The sequence below is a fragment of the Notolepis coatsorum genome, assembly GCF_963971535.1.
Source record: "Notolepis coatsorum genome assembly, chromosome: 8".
NCBI lineage: Eukaryota > Metazoa > Chordata > Actinopteri > Aulopiformes > Paralepididae > Notolepis > Notolepis coatsorum.
This window is the reverse complement of record NC_140172.1, coordinates 13,530,495-13,552,758: the sequence shown is the minus strand read 5'-3', so window position 1 is coordinate 13,552,758 and position 22,264 is coordinate 13,530,495. Positions and strand designations below refer to the sequence as shown.

At 42.7% G+C, this 22,264-nt stretch overlaps 1 protein-coding gene across 1 annotated transcript; it reads right to left on the bottom strand.

The window, feature by feature from the left end:
- Positions 1–447: 447 nt before the first annotated feature.
- On the bottom strand, positions 448–22,025 carry npm1a (nucleophosmin 1a). Its single transcript, XM_084319761.1, has 11 exons — positions 21,929–22,025; positions 20,241–20,320; positions 17,039–17,158; positions 16,468–16,561; positions 7,766–7,872; positions 7,065–7,108; positions 5,196–5,268; positions 3,997–4,071; positions 2,211–2,351; positions 2,007–2,081; positions 448–1,728 (listed from the first exon to the last, which is right to left on the bottom strand). Exons 1-11 carry the CDS (start codon positions 21,975–21,977, stop codon positions 1,675–1,677), a joined length of 912 nt encoding a protein of 303 aa, XP_084175887.1. The 5' UTR covers positions 21,978–22,025; the 3' UTR covers positions 448–1,674.
- Positions 22,026–22,264: the final 239 nt, after the last annotated feature.

Sequence of the window (22,264 nt, the reverse complement as noted above, 5' to 3'; positions counted from 1 at the left end):
TTCAGTTATGAAAACACACAATCGCATTTCTTTCTTCCGTTTTAAATGTCCCTCCCACGACAGTGCCCCTTTAAAAATGGTATTTTCCTCAAAATGAGCAAGAAAATCCAGACACCTTTCAATGTAGGACATAATTTCATTGAGCTGCAATGAACTCAAAATATCAAGTGTCCTCCGACATTGGCTTTTGGAGATATTCAAACTCATGGTCAATAAGTTGAGTTTTGAGGCGATATGTGCAAAATCAGCCTCGTTTACCCTTTAGTGCTTGTTGCATAGAGGTTTTTAAATGCAAAGCACCTTGTACACCAGCAGTGTCCATTACTTTACTGATACTTCGGCATAGAGTCCTTTCCCCGAGCAGAGGCCTACATCTATATTTAGCCTCGGATTAGAAGAGTACAACCTACAAACAAAAGATTACGGGGGAAAAAACAAGGCAGTGAGGCCATTAATTACTCCCTGGAACATTTTAATATTTATTGCTGAACATTGAAGCAGAACTGCATATAGTTTAATAAAAATCAAACTTAAAACGACTTCGAGGACATGGAATGGTCTTCAACATCAATGGGCCTCATGCATGAACAGTTTCTGGGTGTAGAGGGGAGGGGGGGGGGGGGGTGTCGTTTACATCGACAAAAATAGCTGCATTGGCTGGCAAAATAGAAACTTAATGAAGAGGGAACAACTCATTGGGCACAAGTCAATACATGGTCGGAAAAGAGAAGAGGGACGGTTTGGTTAAAAACAAAAAAAAAACGATGAGCTGGAATTCAAGGTTCTATCTGCGTTCAGCGTTACAGTAGTTTTGATAATATTGAACGTTAAATACTTTTCTCATCAGAGAACAAACAATATATCCTTACACCATGTGTGAAGATCTGCAATACATCAATTCTAAATCTTGTCGATAAGAGGCCTTAGATGGAATATTTGTGTAACGGTTGTGTTCCAGGCAGCCATGCTGGAAGAAAGAACTACAAACATTCCATGTGAGGCCTCTATTGCATGGTGATGATATATAAACATGAAGTGTTCCTTGTACATGACTCAATTCACTGTATCTTTCTATGAATGACTAATGCATGTTTAAGACATTACAGATAATTATGGATAGACAAAGACTACCAAGTTGTGGTTTCAGAAGACTAACCGTACGATGTCACGTTTTAAATATCCAGTCGGTTTCAAACCACAGATTCTGCACAGATCTCGTTATATGGCAGACTTTACATTTAAGATCACATTTGAACGGCAGACATACTGCAGTTCTTGCATGAGGCCTAGTAAACCCATCCAAAAAAAAAAAAACGTTAACATACATCCCTTTGTGCGGAGCCATACTCATCTGTAGCAAGGCTTTTATTTACACATTTATAAAATGCAAAGTCCCAAGGTTCAACTGGAGGCGAGGATACTATCCCTGCATCCTCCAGCGAGAGGGTGACGGCAGGACAAGGTCAAAGGCCACTGTCCCCATGACATCACTGACGACAGTGACAGGAATCTCTTGGTTCTGCAGGTGTGGTGGGAGTCGGACTGGACTAAGATGAACTGATGGTAAATGTTTGAGGCACCGGTGATATTCAGGAAGGGTGGCGATGAGTACAATTAAGAAGAACAGGGCTGAACACAGAAATTAGAAAAAACAAATGAAAAACGCTGTCAGAGTTATTTAGTTTCTTTCACCGTCGTCTGTCTCCACGTCCACAGCTCAGCGATGAGCTAAAGATAGAAAGAGAACATTGGTTTATTATCCTTCGACAGACTTGACCAAGATGGCAGCAACACAAACATAATATAAAAAAACTGAAAATATATACTTAAAACTTTAGGTTGCCTAGATTTGAGATAACTCTCAAAACCCCCCTGGACATATTCACACAGCTTTTTATTTTTCCATGCAGCATCTACAAATGTTTAAGATAACGGTTTGCCAATAGCGTCATCGATTAAGCCTCGAGAGCCAATCATCCCTCATCCTCCCAACGGTAGATCATTACCTTGGAATCGGAGACTTTGTAGCAATTCTTCAAGAAGTTTTCAAACTTGGGCTGGAATTTTGGCAGCATTGTACCCTGTGACAACAAAACAAGAGAAAGAAAAAAGGTGTGAGGGGTGTGTTCTTCCAATACGCCAAGACAGTCATGTGCATTTATTGATTTTGTAATCAACCTTAAGTGGTAATAAATTAAAGGATGACCAACCTTCTTTACAGTCTCCATCATCTTGTCTTTCAGCTCTGTGATCGTTAGGGGCTCCTTGATACCTTGTTTTGGGCCTTTGAGGCCTTTGGGAGTTTGTTGGCCCTTGGGGGCATTGTCAACCTTGGCGTTGGGGGATTTGGCCTGTAAGGAATACAGTGTGTGAAACACAGTTCATGAAATTACCTCGTCTCAAAACACACCCCTTGATCCTCCAGATCACAACTGTTGCTTCCCTCGAAGCAGTGGTGGTGATTGGAGGATCAAGAAAAGAGGGCGGGTTGGAACGTTGCAGGATCTCAGGGGTTCCTACACATCAAATTCCAAATGCTGCTATTTTTTCATGACCATCATTTGTTAGTATCCAAGTTCAAGCATTAGTTTTCGCCAAATAGCCTCAACATTTTAACACCATGTCCAGACCGCGTGCGTCGCATGCTTCCGCGTTTTCCCTGATTGGCTGCGACGCCCATGTGACCGCGGCAGCGCGAGAGAGCGGCAGTGCGGAAATAGGCTGTCTATTGCCATTCTCTAAGACAAACTCTAACCATAACCAGCTCCTTAACAGCGCCTAAACTTAACCCTTCTAACCTTAACCAACTCCGAAACAATGCCTAACCTTAACCATAACCAACTCCGAAACAATGCCTAAACTTAACCGGCGAAAGAATGCACGTTAAAAAAAAATTAAAAAAAAAATTGAAGGGAATCGAACTTGTCACCAATGGACCGCAGGATCCACAGCACGGCGGCATACCAGTTGAGCTAAGCGTCGAATGAAAAACATCAGGGATTACGGCTACATAATGCCGCAAGCTCTGCCGCTACGCTGCCGCGGCGCGTGTCGCAGCCAATCAGGGAAAACGCGGAAGCACTCGGCAGCACTCTTCCGCTGGGAATAAAGAATAGGCGTCCAGACCGGATACAACTCACCTGGGACTAGTCAGTGAATTTGTTATCTGAAGGGCTGTACCCAATATTTAGACCATTTGTTTGTTTTTAGGACAAAGTCTTATCGTTTAATATTTTCACTTTCTTACAAAAATTATGTAATTTACTATGAACCTATAATCAGTGTGAACAGACTCCTAAACACCTATACTGCAGCCAGCCTCGACCTATACTGCGGTGATGAGATTAGCTTCACAAGGTCCTCTTTCCAAATTCCCTTGTGGTGAAGAGAATGGTCAAGGTGCCAGGTGTTTAGACAGGCAGGCCGGTCAGCTAGTGAGCCATCGCTCCACTTGAAATCGCAGGCCATTTTATACTATACTAAGATACTAGGTCTAATGAAAACATCCCCATTTCATGTAAATTCAGTTGAATTGCAACTCTGCACTGTGCATTCAATATGCAGCGCACTCCTCCATCACATCCAGAGACCACCGACTATAACATGAGAAGGATCAGTGTTGTAGTTTTGAATGGGGAAATCTGTAACACTAAAGATGGCGGGAACAACAAAGATTTGCTGCAAAATAAACATGCATTTGTTGTTTAAATAATCATTTAAAAAAAAACTAAAAAAATATCGCTATTAATCTATAATTTTGTCCCGATTTATAGATTCTTCCAAATGGCATATCATCTCAGCCTTACATTGGGTGAAGGACATCCGACTTTTAGACACGACTTGTCAGGATGAATGAGCTTCCTCCAGTTTCCCCACTCAGCCTACAGCAGCACACCGTGCCACGTTTGCAGACTCACAGCCATCGACTGCTCCTTTGCTCATCTCTAGACTAGGGTTTTAGGTCAGATATGACTCGAGTGAGAGAGAGATACAGACCTGTTTTGGGGACGGTGCATTGGGTTTAGGACGCTTTCCATTTTGAGCAGCGGCTTTGGATGTAGTGGCCTTGGCCTGCAACAAAGAGGAGGCCAACCGCGGATGAGTTCAGCAGAGTCAAGTTAAGGACAGGCAATATAATGTCATATCACCATATTCTCTTGTATCCGATACTATAACAGTATTTAGGATTCTCCCCACTACAAAATACAGTGCCATGACTTTTGTTTTTAGATGTGAAGCACCTCTATGATGGGCAAAATCCCAAATTCAGTCAATACCACGCATTACACGTTGTGTTAAGACCAGTTGGCAACAAGCCTATGCCACTGGGTGGTGTACTTGTTAGTAATGAAATACATTACATTTTCCATTGTAAATCCTTTATAATACCACCACCGATATCAGTTTTCAATGGCCGGTGCAGACATGTAGAGATGTGATTTTTTTGCATCCGATAATACAATTCAAGTATTTTCCCTTCCAAGGACCGGTTAACTTTGGAGCCCCATTTCTCCCCTTTACAGGTAAGCTATGGGTAAGCTAATATGGGGTGGCCGGGTAGCGCAGCGGACTAAGCGTCTGTCTACCACCGCAGAGACAGTGGGATCGAATCCAACTGCCAGCGGTACCTCCGGCTTGGTCGGCCGTCCATACTCGGGTGGGAAAGCCGGCGTGGGTGGGTCCTGGTCGTTGTAAACAGCGACTCCTACAGGTCGGTCAGGGCGCCTGCACAGCAAGGGAGGGAACTGGGGAGGGTAGTGTGATCCTCCCACACGTTACACCTCCCCAGTGAGAGTCCTCGCTGTCAGGTGAAAAAAAGCAGCTGGCTGTCTCCACATGTGTCGGAGGAAGCATGTGATAGTTCAGGGCTCCCTAGACCGGCAAGTGGGGGGCAAATGCGTGCAACGACCAGGAAGGGGAGGGGGGAATTGGCATAACAACTAAAATTGGGATGGGAGAAAAATACAGAAAAAGAGAAAAAAGTAGATATAACACAAAAAAATATATGGGGCGGCGTAGCTCCGTATATGCTTTGCACCTGGGTATTAATAGTATGTGCCAATACCACTTTACCCAGGCTTGGTAACGGTACATATTTGTAGTCGTCAACAGATGCTAAATTGTTTACAAACATTATACACATTTTCTCTTCTGCTGAAAAGTGCCCATGAAGCGCTAAAGGGTTAAAGACTCACCTTGACCGGGGATTCAGCCTCCTCGCTCTCCTCTTCCTCGTCATCATCCTCATCATCCTCATCCTCGTCATCACTAAGGAACACCCAGATTGAAAACATATCATTATTAGAACATAATTTCTATATGGCAAGTGACAACCTGTATAAGAACAATGCAATTTTCTTTTATTATTATTATTTCTCTCTTTTTGTCTACTTTATTTTTCATTTATTTTAGGTATGTAGTCATGTCAGGGTTCGAAATTAACGGGGGCTTGGGGCATAATGCCCTTGAAAATGGATAAAATGCCCTCGAAAATCAGTTAAGGGGGGCACTTAATGCCCCCGACAGTTTACTAATTATATATATATATATTTATCCGGTAATGGAGCGTCTGTGTATCGTATACGGTTCAGATGACGCGCAAATAAAAAAAAATCATTTGGCGGAGCCGGTGTTCTGCACTGGCTGCAGCAGCAGCCAGGTGCTAGTCAGTTTGTGTAAAAATGGCACGCACAATATAAATCAATCTTCATTACGACTTTAAAAACATAGCCATTAACATTACATAGGCCTACACACATCTTGCCATAGCGTTAGCAGTTTGTACAATGTTTGTAGCTGTTAGCTAGCTAGCCCTTCACAACAACAGCTAACACCGTAGCTACTAGCTACTGTAGCAGAGGAGGAAATGGGAGTCTGAGAGGCGGGGTGTTTAAAGACAATGATAGGCGTTTATTCAACATCCAAGAAGGCTAACATACAACTGTGTTTTACTAACTCCAACCGGGACTATTGCCGCTTTCGCGCTGCTTGTTGACGTTATGAACTGCTCCTAACGTGACCGGAGCTGAAGGTGGCGGTGCCACACGCTAAAATGTCCGTGGGGACCCGGCGCCAACCCATAGATAGTTCCAACTCACCGAATTACGTAATCCACCACAGTTGCACTCAATATTTAAATAATGTTAGTCTAAATATATGTAGACAGAAACATAATAATTTCAAGCAGAAAACGAATCTTTCCATTAAGAACTGACAAGCAGGGAATTTAAACATGGTTGACATTGTTTTTGTGTGTTTATATTAATTAAAGAAAGGAAAGTCTAGTGCTGGCTGAGCATATTGTTTGTTTGCACTAAATTAATACTTTGACAAATGTAGCCTATATTTTTCAGTCAGTTCGGTCTTTGTGTGCCAAACATTATTTAAGGCTGTAAACACTGTAAACCTTTTATTTTATTTTTAATAAATGAGAAACATGTTTAGATTTGAGTGTTATAGAAAAAGAAAGCAATACGCTTGGACCAGCACTCACAGATTTTGGTATATTTAATTGCAGCCTGAAACAAACATGTTTCGGAACGATTATGTTCCGAAACATGTTTGTTTCAGGCTGCCATTAAATATACCAAAATCTGTGAGTGCTGGTCCAAGCGTATTGCTTTCTTTTTCTATTATACTCGACAGGATTTCAGCACCCAGTGTTATAATTTGTGAGCGCAGTCTATCTTGACTTTTAGATTTGAGTGTTAAATTTTTTTTAATAAAAATTAACGTATATCGAACTGAAAACCGTGACCCCAAATTCGTGATATGAACCAAACCTTCCATTTTGTGAACCGTCCCACCCCTACCGTTTATCATAAAAATTCAGTGCCCCCGAAATACAAAAAAAAGCCCCCGAAAATCAATTAAGGGGGGCAAAAAAAGCCCTTGAAAAAAAATGTTAATTTCTAACCCTGAGTCATGTATTGTATGTATGTTTGTACGTATGTATATAATGTTGTTGAACCTTTAAAAAAACCAATAAAAACCATTTAAATAATAATAATTATTAGAACAGCACAGTGATTCTAAAGTGCGAACAGATTGTTAACATCACTCACTCGTCATCTTCATCCGTGTCCTCCGCTTCCATTTTCATTTTTTTCTGTGAGGGGGGACAAGCGGTCATCCAGACATGTATGAATTTACATTTAGTAATTTAGCTGGCGCTTTTTTATCCAAAGAGACTTACAAGGTATGTACAACAAGTACAGAAGTCATTCAAAATTAATCAGGTTTACGAGCACCAGGTTTTTGCTTCCGAGCAAGTTATTTCTTGCATGCATTGATTAGGGAGCAGAATTAGATGCAGAAATAACTATGACCATGCAGGCATGAAGGCTGGGGCGGACAAAGGAGAACAGCCTCTAAGGGTCAAGTAAACCTGATCACATCGACTCTTTTGCATGACATTTAGTCATTTAGCTATTTAGCTGACGCCTTTATGCCAAGTGACTTACAAGTCCTGTAAAACAAGTCAACAGAAAGGGTACAACTCTGGCCAGCTAAGGGTAAGTGACATTGTTCCACAAACGGTGTGGAACTGGAGTGCATAGTAGTATAGACATATTAGCATAGTAGTTAGTAGTATAGGCATATTAGTGTAGACATACTAGTAGCAAAGTAAATAATAGTAAGGTTAGAATTGCTTTTATTCCAGATATTGAATGTGTTTTTAAATTAATCAATGGCGGAAAATTGGGCAGGTCTGTGGTGGGAAATGTGTAACTTCTTAACTCAGCTACAGTGCATTTGTACAAACCTGGGCCTTGCCGGCAAGTGTAGACGCAGGCCTCTTCTTAGCCACTTGGAACGATTCCTCCTCCTCTTCCTCCTCCCCGTCAAAAGACTGGTCCCCTCCTCCCATCACTAGGAAGATAAATGTACACCAGGAGTGAAGAGGCAATGAAACTTAAGAATCCCAAAGATATATGCAATCTTTTCCTTCAGCTATCCCAAATAAAGGCAGATCATTGTTAATTGAAACTAGTGGCGAACGGTAATCCACACCTCGAGTTGCCGGCTGGTCTATTATTTCTCCTCTCATTCCATGTTACTCCTTTCCCATCACCACGGAGCATTTGACATCTGCAGGAACAACCCCAGCGCCTAGTGCCTCAAACTGCACCGCAATGTTTGTTTTTATTCAGGCATCTTCCTCTTTACATTTTTAAATGAGCTCTTGAAATTAGAAATTAAATGCTAGAGCATATTAACCTCTTATGTTCTGGACGGCAGGCAGTCACGCACTCTGCGCTCGTCTGCCGGCTCCAGGCTGCATTTTTCGCCGATCATCCAATACACCGTTCAAAAGTTGAATTTGCCACCTTTCGATCACCACCACACTCAAAACAATTGCGTGCTCAGGTTACAAGACGATATATCCGGCGAACGCCGTTTGACAGGCCGTTCCGTCAAGTGACCACATCAGACTGTAAACTGTCCTGAACTGACCAATCACCGCTGACTGGGAAAATTAATGACCACCGCTGTAGCCAAGGAGCGTCTGTTCGGAAAGCGATCCCAGACGGGCGGGGAGAGTGGGGGAAGGTGACGAAGAAGTCCTTTTTCCTCACTCATGCGTCTGAATGAAGGAAGTGGATGGCCATGTTGGATAATCACGCTGGATCTTTACCGGTACACAACACACATTACCAAAACCTTTGTCAAACTCTCATTTTCAATGGGATTTTTTTTATTACAAGATTTTGACCTCTACTACATAAGACTTCAGGCTATGGAACCGTTGTTTTCCAGCTCCTACCTCTCAGCTGGAACTTAAAAACTGGCATCTGACAACCACTAAACAAAAATGAGAGTACACACAACTTTTACTTCAGCATGCTCAAACCTCTGTTACTCCGCTTCATTAGCACTCAAGTAATGTTTCTTTATTGCGTTAGCAATTTCAGAACGTTACCTTTCAAAAGAGACCAGACTCATGCATGTGCTATACGTATAAAGTTAAGCGTTGCAAAAAAAAGGTATGCAATCTTCAAAATGGCCCCGTTTTTGCTTGACGCTTAAGAGGTTAACATGGTTAAATAAGTCTATTTTTAGATAAAATTACACACTGCCAACAAATGTACATTACTTGGTTTGGGAGAAAATCCTAAAAATAATTCAGCTTTTTACCAGCATGGCACAGCCATCCTTTAGCATGCCTCTGATGTCACCAGAGTGAACAGGTTAGGGACTGTATGTTAGCACTCACTGGAAAACGGCAATACATTCGAGGAAAATCAACTAGTGATCACAAGTTGTTGTTAAATTGTGTAATTGTAGAAAATATACCACTTTATAATCCATGGCATGTAGACCTAGTAGTAGTTAATTTCACTTACTTGGCTGGGAACCTAACCCGCATCCACAGTTTTTGAGACAGTCCTTTGAGACACAGTCATCTGAGACATCTGAAATTGGCAGTTTAGCCATTGACAGATTTACAATCAAAAACTACAAATTGATATTTCTTAGAGCAGCAATAGTTTGAAGCTAGTGACAGAGGTAGCATGCTACTGATGCCAAGCTGGGTTCCTGCTCGGCTGAATGTCAGGATCCACTTCAGTACACAGTAGGGGTGTAACGGTACACAAAAACACGATTGGGTGCGGGTTCAGTACAGTGGGGGATGTTGGCTTTCCATGTTCCACTCAGGGGTGATGCAGTGTGCAGTTACTGTTAAGTAGGGATGTCAACGAATATTAATAAATCGATTGTATTTATATTAAAAACAATTTTAAAAAGGTTAAGTGACTGTGCCATCTAACCCGCCATGTTAACCTCTTAACTGGTTCGGGGCCAACCACGTATATATATACGTGTTTGGGAGCAGGCGCTTGAAGGCCAACCACGTATATATACGTGTTACTCGGTTTTGCTTTTATTCCATTTTAATATCCCGGATGTTGTCACGGAGCTGTATCTTGGGTGGAAAAGGCATATTGAGACTCCGAAAGTGCAGTACCGGCCAGATCCTGGTAGTGGCGCTGTCTCAAGAATGCAGTTTCCCCTGTTGCAGACTGGGTGTCACTTTTTTTACGCTCCGGGTGGACTTTTCTGTTAGCCTAAAGCTACGGCTTCACCAGATCGCCTGGAATACTTTTTTCGACGCCGAATTCAGTATGCAGTAAAGGAATATAGCATCAGCCAATGGACATATCGGTCTACCAGAGTGTGATCAAATAACTGGCAAATTCTTTTTGGAATCGAACCGGCCACAGGTAAGAGCGATTTGACGTCAATTTCAGCCTGATCGGGCCTTGTTCTCATAGCCATCCACCCGGTCAGCGTATCTTGTTGCAATAACGAATGCCGTTATTGGTAATCAATAATCATAAACGACTTCCCCCGCCCCCCCCCCCCCCCCCTTTCATGCATTCATGGTGGAACATGATACCGATCATATGCATTTAGATTTTTAACTCTAGCTTGTGTAGGGCCGAAACGCCAATCGATTTAACGTTATTAGCGTAGCTAACCCGCATCCACACTAGCGTTGCAGGAATTATACCAGACCATTCCGATATAACATTCATATTCACGATGCTATAAAACTGGAAAGTATTGATGAAAAGATTATTTCTTTATGGCATATTGAAGGGAAGGTTTATACTGTCAATTGACAATGGACACAGCAATAATATAAAATATAGATTTAGCTCTACAAACAACCTCACGCACAGTGAAACGTTGTAATGAAAAGCTGGCCTCCTCGAGTGGGGCCCGTCTAATGGCCCTGAATGTGTTAAGCTGGCCTCCTAGAGTGGGGCCCGTCTAATGGCCCTGAATGCGTTAAGCTGGCCTCCTAGAGTGGGGCCCGTCTAATGGCCCTGAATGTGTTAAGCTGGCCTCCTAGAGTGGGGCCCGTCTAATGGCCCTGAATGTGTTAAGCCTGACATTTTTTATGTAGCCAAGAGTAAAGACCCCAATCCTGTCAAAACAGCAGTCATCGTGTATATTTTCAGCAATAAGTTTGTTTACCAATAGGTTAAAGTGTTATTAGTGAAATCAGTTTAGGAAATGCATTCATAAACGAGCGAATATAGACGCTAAAATCTGTGCCGCCATTTTGTTTGTAGTCATAATGATGAAGGACCGACAGGGCTTCAGTGAGCGTTGAAATTTAGAAAAACGACAATACCCATTCAAGCTAGGGGTGGGACGATACATCGATCCAGATCGATACATCGATGTAATTATCAACGATCGAATCGGATCGATGCAATGTAATAAGATCGATTCATATCGATACTCTTATTTTGAAAATCCTGTGGCGAGTCATATCCGCCCAAGAACAACAGCAGTAGCTCCGTGTGTGTAGACGTTACAGCATGGCATTCTCCCTTTCTGTGTGTGTGTGCGCGCGTCTTTGGAAAGACCAGATGAGGTCAGAGGAGTTTGATGTTTAAATGTTATTTAAACATAAACAATATAATACATAATAAATGTAGGCCTATCCTATACATGATCATGCAACATCAACAAATTGTTGTAGGAACGGTTTGGGAGAGGGAGGTAGGGAGGGGTTTTAGGTTGTGAGTTTTGAGTTCCAAAAAATGGAGCTTAAAGTTTAAAGCTCAATATATCAAAACGTGGCACTTTACAGTGAACAGGAGGTCTATTTGTATTAAAAACAATAGATTGATTTTCCTTTAAATGTCTGGAAGAGCTCAAAAATACAAATGTCAAATGATATTTTAGTTACCTTTTTTTAGTTGATCTAAATGTTACTGATTGTGTTAAATGGGCATATGATATCTCATATCGATTGCAGGCACCTGAATCTAATCTAATCGTATTGTATCGTGAGAGACTTTGTGATATCGGCAAATATCGTATCGTTGTCCAAAGAATCGATATCGTATCGTATCATGATGAAACTGGTGATTCCCACCCCTAATTCAAGCCAGCTTGTCAATTTGTGGAATTACTTTTTTTATTAATATTATTTTTCAAGATTATCTACCACAAAACTAAACGTTATTGGCATCAATTTGAACGCAGTTAGTTTATCTAATCTCAAAATTTAGCAAAAATCCGCATTGCAATCCGATCAAAATGGCGGATCAGTTTCCATAATAGAAAAGTAACTGTATTTACAGTTGATTTCGTTCTTGCTTCGTGCCTAGTGACACTAAATCCAGATTGAACTCTGCCATTGGAAAGAGTAGATTTGGCCTGATCCATAGATGTGCAACTTGACTATAATAAGATAATTTATAGGCCCGATATTCTATAATAATATTTCAAATAGCATGTGTCCGGATGGCAGAATTCAGTACTGCATCTACAAAACCTTCCGTTTAATCATCTTCCCTTTATTCATTTGCTTACGTGATCTCAAGAAGGTGTTGAACGAGCTCTGCTCAGGCAGTTTTTCATGTCTGGTCATTTTTAGCATGGTGTTATTCACTGTCAAAGATGCAAAGAAAAATCATAATTTATATTCTCCTTTGTTTCATCACAATTTACTCAGGCCTAGTAACAGACAATATTTCTGACACTGGGAATACATTACCTGATATTCATATATGTCCCTAGATACCAAGAACATGCAAATGGACCTTGTAGAAGTGGAGCAATCTTCCATTTACTTAGGTATGTATATTTTGGCGGATTTTCAGAAAATAGGACTAGGGTTTAACAGGTTCAGATTAAACAGAAGGTTTTGTAGATGCAGTACTGAATTCTGCCATCCGGACACATGCAATTTGAAATATTATTATAGAATATAGAATATCAGGCCTATAAATTACCTTATTATAGCCAAGTTGCACATCTATGGATCGGGCCAAATCTGCTCTTTCCAATGTCTATACTGTAAGTACAGTTACTTTCTTATAATGGATATGGCGCCGCCATTTTGAAGCGATTTGCAACGCAGATTTTTGCTAAACGTTCACAGAAAGGTAGAACAACAAGTTCTAATTTATGTCAATAACGTTCAGTTTTGTGGTAAATAATCCCGAAAAATTAGAAATAAAATAAATTCATCCACAAGTCATTTGCTTGACAGAGGCTGGCATGAGCTGGGTAATGTAGTTTTTTTTTTAATTTCAATGCTCATTGAGAGCTCTGGATGTCCTGTGACTACAAACAAAATGGCGTCACAGACCTTTTAGAGTCTATATTCGCTTGTTTATGAATACATTTCCTGATATTTCACTAATAACACTTTAACCTATTGGTAAACAAACTTATTGCTGAAAATATACACTATGACTGCTGTTTTGACAGGATTAGAGTCTTTACTCTTGGCTACATTTGAGAGAGAAAAAACACAACATTAATCCATACAGTCTGTAGACATGGATTTATGACGTGATGTCCTTTTGGGTCTGGTACCGGACCTGTCGGGATTAAGAGGTTAAGGAGCTCACGATTCCTCAGAAAATGGCAAAATGTTGTAAATATGTTAATTATAGTTAAGATATTCCAGCTGTATTATTTCCCATGCTGTGTGAAAAAACAAGTTGTCGGAGGAGAGTGGCTAAGTACTTTGTCTCAAGTTTCAATGACCGAGACCGCCAGAAATGACAGCGGACATGGACCCAGTACTTTGTTGGCGGTGTGAAAATATGCTTGAGAAACATTAAATATCGTTGGAACAGTTTGTTTAATTTAACCTGAATCGGAAGATTATATTCTCTGTCAAAATTTAAAGTGTATCTCTCTGTGGCATAAAGGCTGGCTGGCAGTGTGAATAAAATAAGGCAAATTAGTTTACAAACGCATCCATTTCTACATTTCCTATAGTTTTCCCATCTACTCCAGCGCACTCCGCAGATTTGCGCGTAAAGGACAGAGAGGCACATGTGGAGAGAGCTATACGATTGTGAAATAAACATCCCCTGATGGTCATGGGCCTGAATACGCTGCATGACAGATAGGACACACAATGTCACTTTCATTGAGCTGAAGAAATGGCTTGTAGTAACAAAACGAACAACAACAACCGTGACCACCGGTCACAAAGACAGTGATTTGCACTCTGAGCAATCAAGCCCTGGTTGGAATCTCGAGTTTTATGCAAGCTATGTAAACTACAGCTGGCACACTTTTTTTTTTTATGCCAACGCTATTTTTGAGAGTTCTAGCGTCAAGAATGTAAGTAGCCTACTTTCCCATTTTTAGCACTTTTAGCCAATTTTTTTTAATATTGTAAATCATCCCTCAGGGTAAACTTTATTGAATAGAGAAAGAAGCGCCATGCAGGTCCCTAATGGTTTGATACCATTTCCCATTTCATGCCAAGGAAAATATATCATTTCATGTTTATCACTTTGTTCGGAGGTGCGTTGCTGTGTGTGAATGTCCGTTCTATATGCCGTAAACTTTCATTAACTTGATCTCAGAGACAGCCCTTTCTCAATCTAGCACCAATTCCTTCTCACGCACAGAGAGGGTGTGCTCGCGCGTGTGTGGTAGAGGATGACATCTTTTCGGGATTCCCACGGGATGGGAGTCAATTTCACTTTGAATCCCGTGATTGGGCAGGACCGGGAGTAAAAGTCAACGGGAGCAGAAGAGAGTGGGAACTATGACAAAAATCAACAGAATTTGGACTGGAGTGATACATCGGTGCATCACTAATGTAAATGTTTGGTGGTTTTACATTTACCTAAGGCAGACATCAGGGCTGTACAGCGTGCTATGAAAAAAATCGGTCTGTGCGATGAATGAATTTACTGCACTAGCACCCATGCGATAGGCATTCGGTTCATATCGATACTCTTATTTTGAAAATCCTGTGGCAGGTCTCATTTCCTCCCAAGCACAGCTCCAGCCATAATATCTATGGCTCCGGCAGCTAACAACGTTCGGTTCATATCGATACTCTTATTTTGAAAATCCTGTGACAAGTCTGTCATTTTTCGCCCAAGCGCAGCTCCGGCAGCATAGCTTGCTCTGTTATATGTTAGAGTGCGCATTTTGCAACCAGGAAATAAGTCCCTGCCTGTTTTTCCCCGCAACGCTTCCAATGCATCTTACATGCTTTGTTGCATCCTCACCAAAACGAACTAGTTAGCTGCTACCGGTAACTAAGCTAACCCGGCTCAGAGGCAGAGAAAACAGTGAGGAAAGGGAGGGGGCGGGGGAGCCTCAGCCTCTCTCTGTCCCTCTCTCTATGTCAATGACTTTAACTTTGATAGTATTTACTGAGGATGGCCAGATAATGTTGATATTTAAACATAACAAATATAATACATAATAAATGTATACATAATCACGCAACATAAAAAAAATAATATGAACTGTTTGGGAGAGGGAGGGAGGGGTTTTAGGTTGTGAGTTCCAAAAAATTAAACTTAGTTATTTCAAGTTAAAGCTCAATATATCAAAAGTGGCACTTTACAGTGAACAGGAGGTCTATTTGTATTAAAAATAGATTGTTTTTCATTTAAATGTCTGGAAGAGCTAAATTATTTTTATATTTTCGTTACCTTTTTTGAGTTGATCTAAATGTTACAGATTGTGTTAAATGGGCTTATGATATCGTCTCGTATCGATTGCAGGCACATGCATCGTATTGTGACAGACTTTGTGATATCGACAAATATCGTATCGTTGTCCAAAGAATCAACATCGTATCGTGATGAAACTGGTGATTCCCACCCCTAGTAGAGTCCATACACCCAACACCAAATCCCATAATTCCTTACACGTAACGTGTCTGGCTGTGTGACGTCAACTTGTCAGCATGAAAATGACAGCCAAACATGGCACTGCAACTAAATAACACAAATACAATAGGCACATTTGTGACTGTTACAAATATAACACGTTTTATACTTGTGCTACAAGATTTTGGCCTGTGCTACAACAAAACTATCAACCTCTGTAGCACCAGTGCTATGTGCAAAAAAAGTTAACATACAGCCCTACTACAGACATGATGTGACCCATGTACTGCATATTTTATACTGAGGAAGAAAAACGGAGCAGGATTGGTAAATGGGAGTGGGATTCTATAAAAGTTTGGCTCGGGATTGGGATCAGTCCTTTGTGGGAGTGGGATTTATTCGAAACTCACTTGGGATTGGGATGGGATTATTTCTGTGGGAGTGGGAAGGAGCGGGAGTCAAAATCCACCCACATGTCAGCCTCTAGTGTGTGGGGGTATTCTAGCTCTGGCTTGTCATTTGCATTCACCATATTATGAGGTCATACTAAATTACAGGTAATCTCTCAGTGGTGTGTGTGGGCTGAACAAACTACATCCGGCCCTTTGCGCAAGTAATATTTTAGGAAGGGGGTGGACTTGAAGTTTTGAATTAAGTTACGCACAGGGGGGGGGATTCTGCCTGTGTGTTCCGTTAGTGGTTAAAGTAACGTCGTATTCGTTCGGTACACAGCGCGTACCGAACCGAAGGTCCCGGACAGAAGCGGTTACGTGTACCGTTACACCCCTAGTACACAGCCCCTAGCTTAGTTTCTTGAAGAGGTGTAGTAGATACTCACGGACGAGGTGTTGGCCGCTGAGGTGGATGGGTCCAGACCCGGCCTTCAGACGGAACACGGCGGGTGGCGTGATGGTGAAGCTACCCAGAGACAGCTGCAACAAACACTCTCCAAAATCAATACGCAGTCACACACATGTACAGTGAGAAGAAAAAGGTGTACTGCGCAAATGGACAATGTCACAGAAAAGACTGATACAAATATGTTTTGGTTTCTATTCTATTTAAGGTTTATGAATCTCAACTAGGGATTTGCATACATTTTCAAATAGTTGTTATTTATTTATTATTAAAAAAATTATTGAATAGTTTGAGAATATCATTTAGTCAAAAGAAAGAAAACGTTTCTATTGAGATGGGACCCTATTAACTGTTACACCACTGAACAGCATGCTGGGTACAGCTTGTTAGCTAGCCAGGTAGCATAAGTCTGTTAACAGTTAAGAAAGATGAAGGTGGTTTCGATGTTGTTCGAAGTACCGGGTGACTTATCGAACAGTAATTTTGGGAGGTTTGCCCGTCCCTAACCTCCACACTATCAAACACGTATGAAGCAGCCTTTCCACACTCACACTGGGCAGAGTGGAGGGCTTCAGTGCAGCCAGCACCGCCTTGACCTTCTGACCCTCCAGATCCTGACCTTCCACCTCCACCAGGTGCATCTCATCCTTGGTGGTGGGGTCCACACAGGCCTGAGGAGAACACACAACACGTTTAGGGTTAGTTAGTTAGGTGGTGGGGTCCACACAGGCCCGAGGAGAACACACAACACGTTTAGGGTTAGTTAGTTAGGTGGTGGGGTCCACACAGGCCTGAGGAGAACACACAACACGTTTAGGGTTAGTTAGTTAGGTGGTGGGGTCCACACAGGCCCGAGGAGAACACACAATACGTTTAGGGTTAGTTAGTTAGGTGGTGGGGTCCACACAGGCCCGAGGAGAACACACAACACGTTTAGGGTTAGTTAGTTAGGTGGGGTCACACAGGCCTGAGGAGAACACACAACACGTTTAGGGTTAGTTAGTTAGGTGGGGTCACACAGGCCTGAGGAGAACACACAACACGTTTAGGGTTAGTTAGTTAGTTAGGTGGGGTCACACAGGCCTGAGGAGAACACACAACACGTTTAGGGTTAGTTAGTTAAGTGGTGGGGTCCACACAGGCCCGAGGAGAACACACAACACGTTTAGGGTTAGTTAGTTAGGTGGTGGGGTCCACACAGGCCTGAGGAGAACACACAACACGTTTAGGGTTAGTTAGTTAGGTGGTGGGGTCCACACAGGCCCGAGGAGAACACACAACACGTTTAGGGTTAGTTAGTTAGGTGGTGGGGTCCACACAGGCCTGAGGAGAACACACAACATGTTTAGGGTTAGTTAGTTAGGTGGTGGGGTCCACACAGGCCTGAGGAGAACACACAACACGTTTAGGGTTAGTTAGTTAGGTGGTGGGGTCCACACAGGCCCGAGGAGAACACACAACACGTTTAGGGTTAGTTAGTTAGGTGGTGGGGTCCACACAGGCCTGAGGAGAACACACAACACGTTTAGGGTTAGTTAGTTAGGTGGTGGGGTCCACACAGGCCTGAGGAGAACACACAACACGTTTAGGGTTAGTTAGTTAGGTGGTGGGGTCCACACAGGCCCGAGGAGAACACACAACACGTTTAGGGTTAGTTAGTTAGGTGGTGGGGTCCACACAGGCCCGAGGAGAACACACAACACGTTTAGGGTTAGTTAGTTAGTGGGGTCCACACAGGCCTGAGGAGAACACACAACACGTTTAGGGTTAGTTAGTTAGTTAGGTGGTGGGGTCCACACAGGCCTGAGGAGAACACACAACACGTTTAGGGTTAGTTAGTTAGGTGGTGGGGTCCACACAGGCCTGAGGAGAACACACAACACGTTTAGGGTTAGTTAGTTAGGTGGTGGGGTCCACACAGGCCTGAGGAGAACACACAACACGTTTAGGGTTAGTTAGTTAGTTAGGTGGTGGGGTCCACACAGGCCTGAGGAGAACACACAACACGTTTAGGGTTAGTTAGTTAGTTAGGTGGTGGGGTCCACACAGGCCTGAGGAGAACACACAACACGTTTAGGGTTAGTTAGTTAGGTGGTGGGGTCCACACAGGCCTGAGGAGAACACACAACACGTTTAGGGTTAGTTAGTTAGGTGGTGGGGTCCACACAGGCCCGAGGAGAACACACAACACGTTTAGGGTTAGTTAGTTAGGTGGGTGGTGGGGTCCACACAGGCCTGAGGAGAACACACAACACGTTTAGGGTTAGTTAGTTAGTGGGGTCCACACAGGCCTGAGGAGAACACACAACACGTTTAGGGTTAGTTAGTTAGGTGGTGGGGTCCACACAGGCCTGAGGAGAACACACAACACGTTTAGGGTTAGTTAGTTAGGTGGTGGGGTCCACACAGGCCTGAGGAGAACACACAACACGTTTAGGGTTAGTTAGTTAGTTAGGTGGTGGGGTCCACACAGGCCTGAGGAGAACACACAACATGTTTAGGGTTAGTTAGTTAGGTGGTGGGGTCCACACAGGCCTGAGGAGAACACACAACACGTTTAGGGTTAGTTAGTTAGTTAGGTGGGGTCCACACAGGCCTGAGGAGAACACACAACACGTTTAGGGTTAGTTAGTTAGGTGGTGGGGTCCACACAGGCCCGAGGAGAACACACAACACGTTTAGGGTTAGTTAGTTAGGTGGTGGGGTCCACACAGGCCTGAGGAGAACACACAACACGTTTAGGGTTAGTTAGTTAGGTGGTGGGGTCCACACAGGCCCGAGGAGAACACACAACACGTTTAGGGTTAGTTAGTTAGGTGGTGGGGTCCACACAGGCCCGAGGAGAACACACAACACGTTTAGGGTTAGTTAGTTAGGTGGTGGGGTCCACACAGGCCCGAGGAGAACACACAACACGTTTAGGGTTAGTTAGTTAGGTGGTGGGGTCCACACAGGCCCGAGGAGAACACACAACACGTTTAGGGTTAGTTAGTTAGGTGGTGGGGTCCACACAGGCCTGAGGAGAACACACAACACGTTTAGGGTTAGTTAGTTAGGTGGTGGGGTCCACACAGGCCCGAGGAGAACACACAACACGTGTCATGGCTTCATGCCACAGATCCACCTTTGAAGGGGGATTAGCTAATAGCTATATACTGAGCAGGATGCTTCTATACTTTAAGCAAGTGGCTTGTCCTTCCGCGTTCCCGTTTTGCGCTCTGATTGGCCACGCACGTTTCTGGTCATGTGACATGTGCGCCAATCGAGGGACGGCAAGTTTTTGGACGGTTAAGCTTAGGCGCTCTTTCGAAGTTGGTTAAGGTTAGAGTTTGTCTTAGAGCAGGGCGATAGAACACCAGCCCCGATTCCAAACTCTAACCGTAACCAACTTCGAAAGAGTCGGCTAAGCTTAACCAGTGATAAACTAGGCGTTAGGTCGTTTGCAGGCTGTTAGACCCGGAAATAGGCGCAGAACTTTTGGCGCACATGTCCAGAAACGTGCGTGGCCAATCAGAGCGCAAAACGGGAACGCGGAAGGACAAGCCACTTGCTTAAAGCATAGACGCGAGCAGGATACCAAATCTGCCATGCTAATATATGACTAATAATATTGTGTTATACATTAAAAAGTTATCAAGTTAAATAAATTGTAATAAAATTGTATACAGGAGCATCTTCAGACCCCCTTACAAAAAAACATCTAGAACTGCATGCACCCTAACCCCTAACAACATCTAGTACTCAGTGACTCACCGTCTTTATCTCCAGCTGATGTTCAAACTCATCCTCCTCCGGGTTGAACACCACATCCTTCCCCGCTTCCAACACGCAGCCTGGGGAAGAGACGGTGTCAATCATTAAATAATACAATGCCAAAATATAATACGTGGTGATCCCAGAGTTTAGACTATATGGAGAACTGTGATGCGGTCAAGACCTGCATGATTATGGTTATGGATTACACTAGGTTGACATTTTAGATCAAGTTGAGATTGTGCCAGTTGGCTGATATGAACTTAAAAAAAAGGCCCAAATCAGTATAGTTTTACAGGTTATATTTACTCGTGCTGTATAATGACAATACATTTTACAATGTCAATGTTTTCCCCTTTATATTAGGAATTTAGCTTAATGCACATGCCAAATTTGAGTATTATTTTTAAACAGCCATAAGCGTTGGCATTCACCAACTTTAAATGGGCCGATGTTGGCACCTCTCTACCCTTTTTAAAAGAAATAACAATGAGGTGGGCACCGTTTAGTAATGGGCAGAGTTTTAAAGTACCGGGTTTGGCAGCAGAAGAACGAAAAATACAAACGATACCAAATCCTATAGCTATAGGCACAAGTGAGCTGATGAAAACTCTGCTAATAAATTACAACTGCTAATACGATACATACAAAATCATAAAAGTACCATACCATGGGCAAAAGGAGCAGGAAGAAGAATAAATCTTATAGTTACCTGCCCCTTATTCCTAAACTAAACAAGTATTTACTTGATGGTCGGTGTACAACCTAATTTACACAAAATAATAATTTATACCATTTACCAAGAACAAACAATCCACAGTTTAAACAAGAAACAATTTGATAATAATAATAAATAATAAGAAAAAAAAATCTCACTATTCAGATCACATCGTAGCAGCAGCATGTGATAATAAATCAATATACTGCAGTTAACAGGGTCATGTCATGTGATAATAAATCAATACACAGTTCAGTTATGAACAGGGTCATGTGATAATAAATCAATATACAGTTCAGTTATGATGAACAGGGTCATGTGATAATAAATCAATACACAGTTCAGTTATGAACAGGGTCATGTGATAATAAATCAATATACAGTTCAGTTTTGAACAGGGTCATCTCAGGTGAGGAGCCCCAGCTGACATGAGGTTCCCAGGGAGCCATCATCATGTTCCTCACAGCAGAAGAATCCCTTTTACATTACCCAACAGCATCCTGGCTGTTGTAGGACTCGTGTTTCACAAAAACAAAGATGATTCAACTGCCGTTTCAAACGGTGACATTATTACATTCCACATGTCGCGAAAGTGGCACATTATTATTAACATTAATAATCTCAACGCGTGGCGGCCATGTTGGGAGACAACACGTGGTTTATTTGATTGTGTTCAGACTGAAATAAAGTGTCAAAAGACAAGTCAACGTCAAACAAAACCAACACATTTGGACAAAACGACACGATGTTGACACGGAGGAGCAGACGTGTAGTAATAATAATAATAATAATAACGGTGGTAATTAATCTGATCCAGGCGGCCATTGATATGTCGGGTTGTTAGCTACATTAGCTGTGGACGCTAACTAACATTACAGCGAGCGTTCAGAAGAGGACGTTGAAGTTAAGTCAGAAAACACGAAGCAACCGAGGAGAACAGACATATTATTCACTCTCCACATGATCTCACCGTAAAGGAAGCTCTGTGGGGACACTTGTTCCTCGTCTAAGCCGTTCATGGTGGCGGTGTGTGTGGAGACTTGTGCACGGTGAGGCTGCAGGAGGAGAATGGCTGAGCTGCGGGGTCAGAGGGGAGGAGAGGGGGAGGAGCGAGGAGCCGATACCACGTGACACTGAACCACGGAGAGGGGGGGGGCGAGGAGCCGAGACCACGTGACACTGAACCACGGAGAGGGGGAGTAGCCTCCAGCTGCAGCCCAGGAGATTGTTCCAGATTGGGCAACTTCCGGCCGCTCCCACGACATTTCTCCCGCTGACAGGACAATGCGCTGATTGGCGGAAAGTA

What these genes read in the sequence shown, in the direction of transcription:
- npm1a (XM_084319761.1), bottom strand. Translation starts at nt 21,977, where the DNA reads ATGAACGGCTTAGACGAGGAACAAGTGTCCCCACAGAGCTTCCTTTAC. An exon ending in AGCCCTCCACTCTGCCCAGT is followed by an intron (nt 16,562 to 17,038) that starts GTGAGTGTGGAA and finishes TGTTTGTTGCAG; the next exon opens with CTGTCTCTGGGTAGCTTCAC. An exon ending in ATGCACCGTCCCCAAAACAG is followed by an intron (nt 2,352 to 3,996) that starts GTCTGTATCTCT and finishes TATTCCTTACAG; the next exon opens with GCCAAATCCCCCAACGCCAA.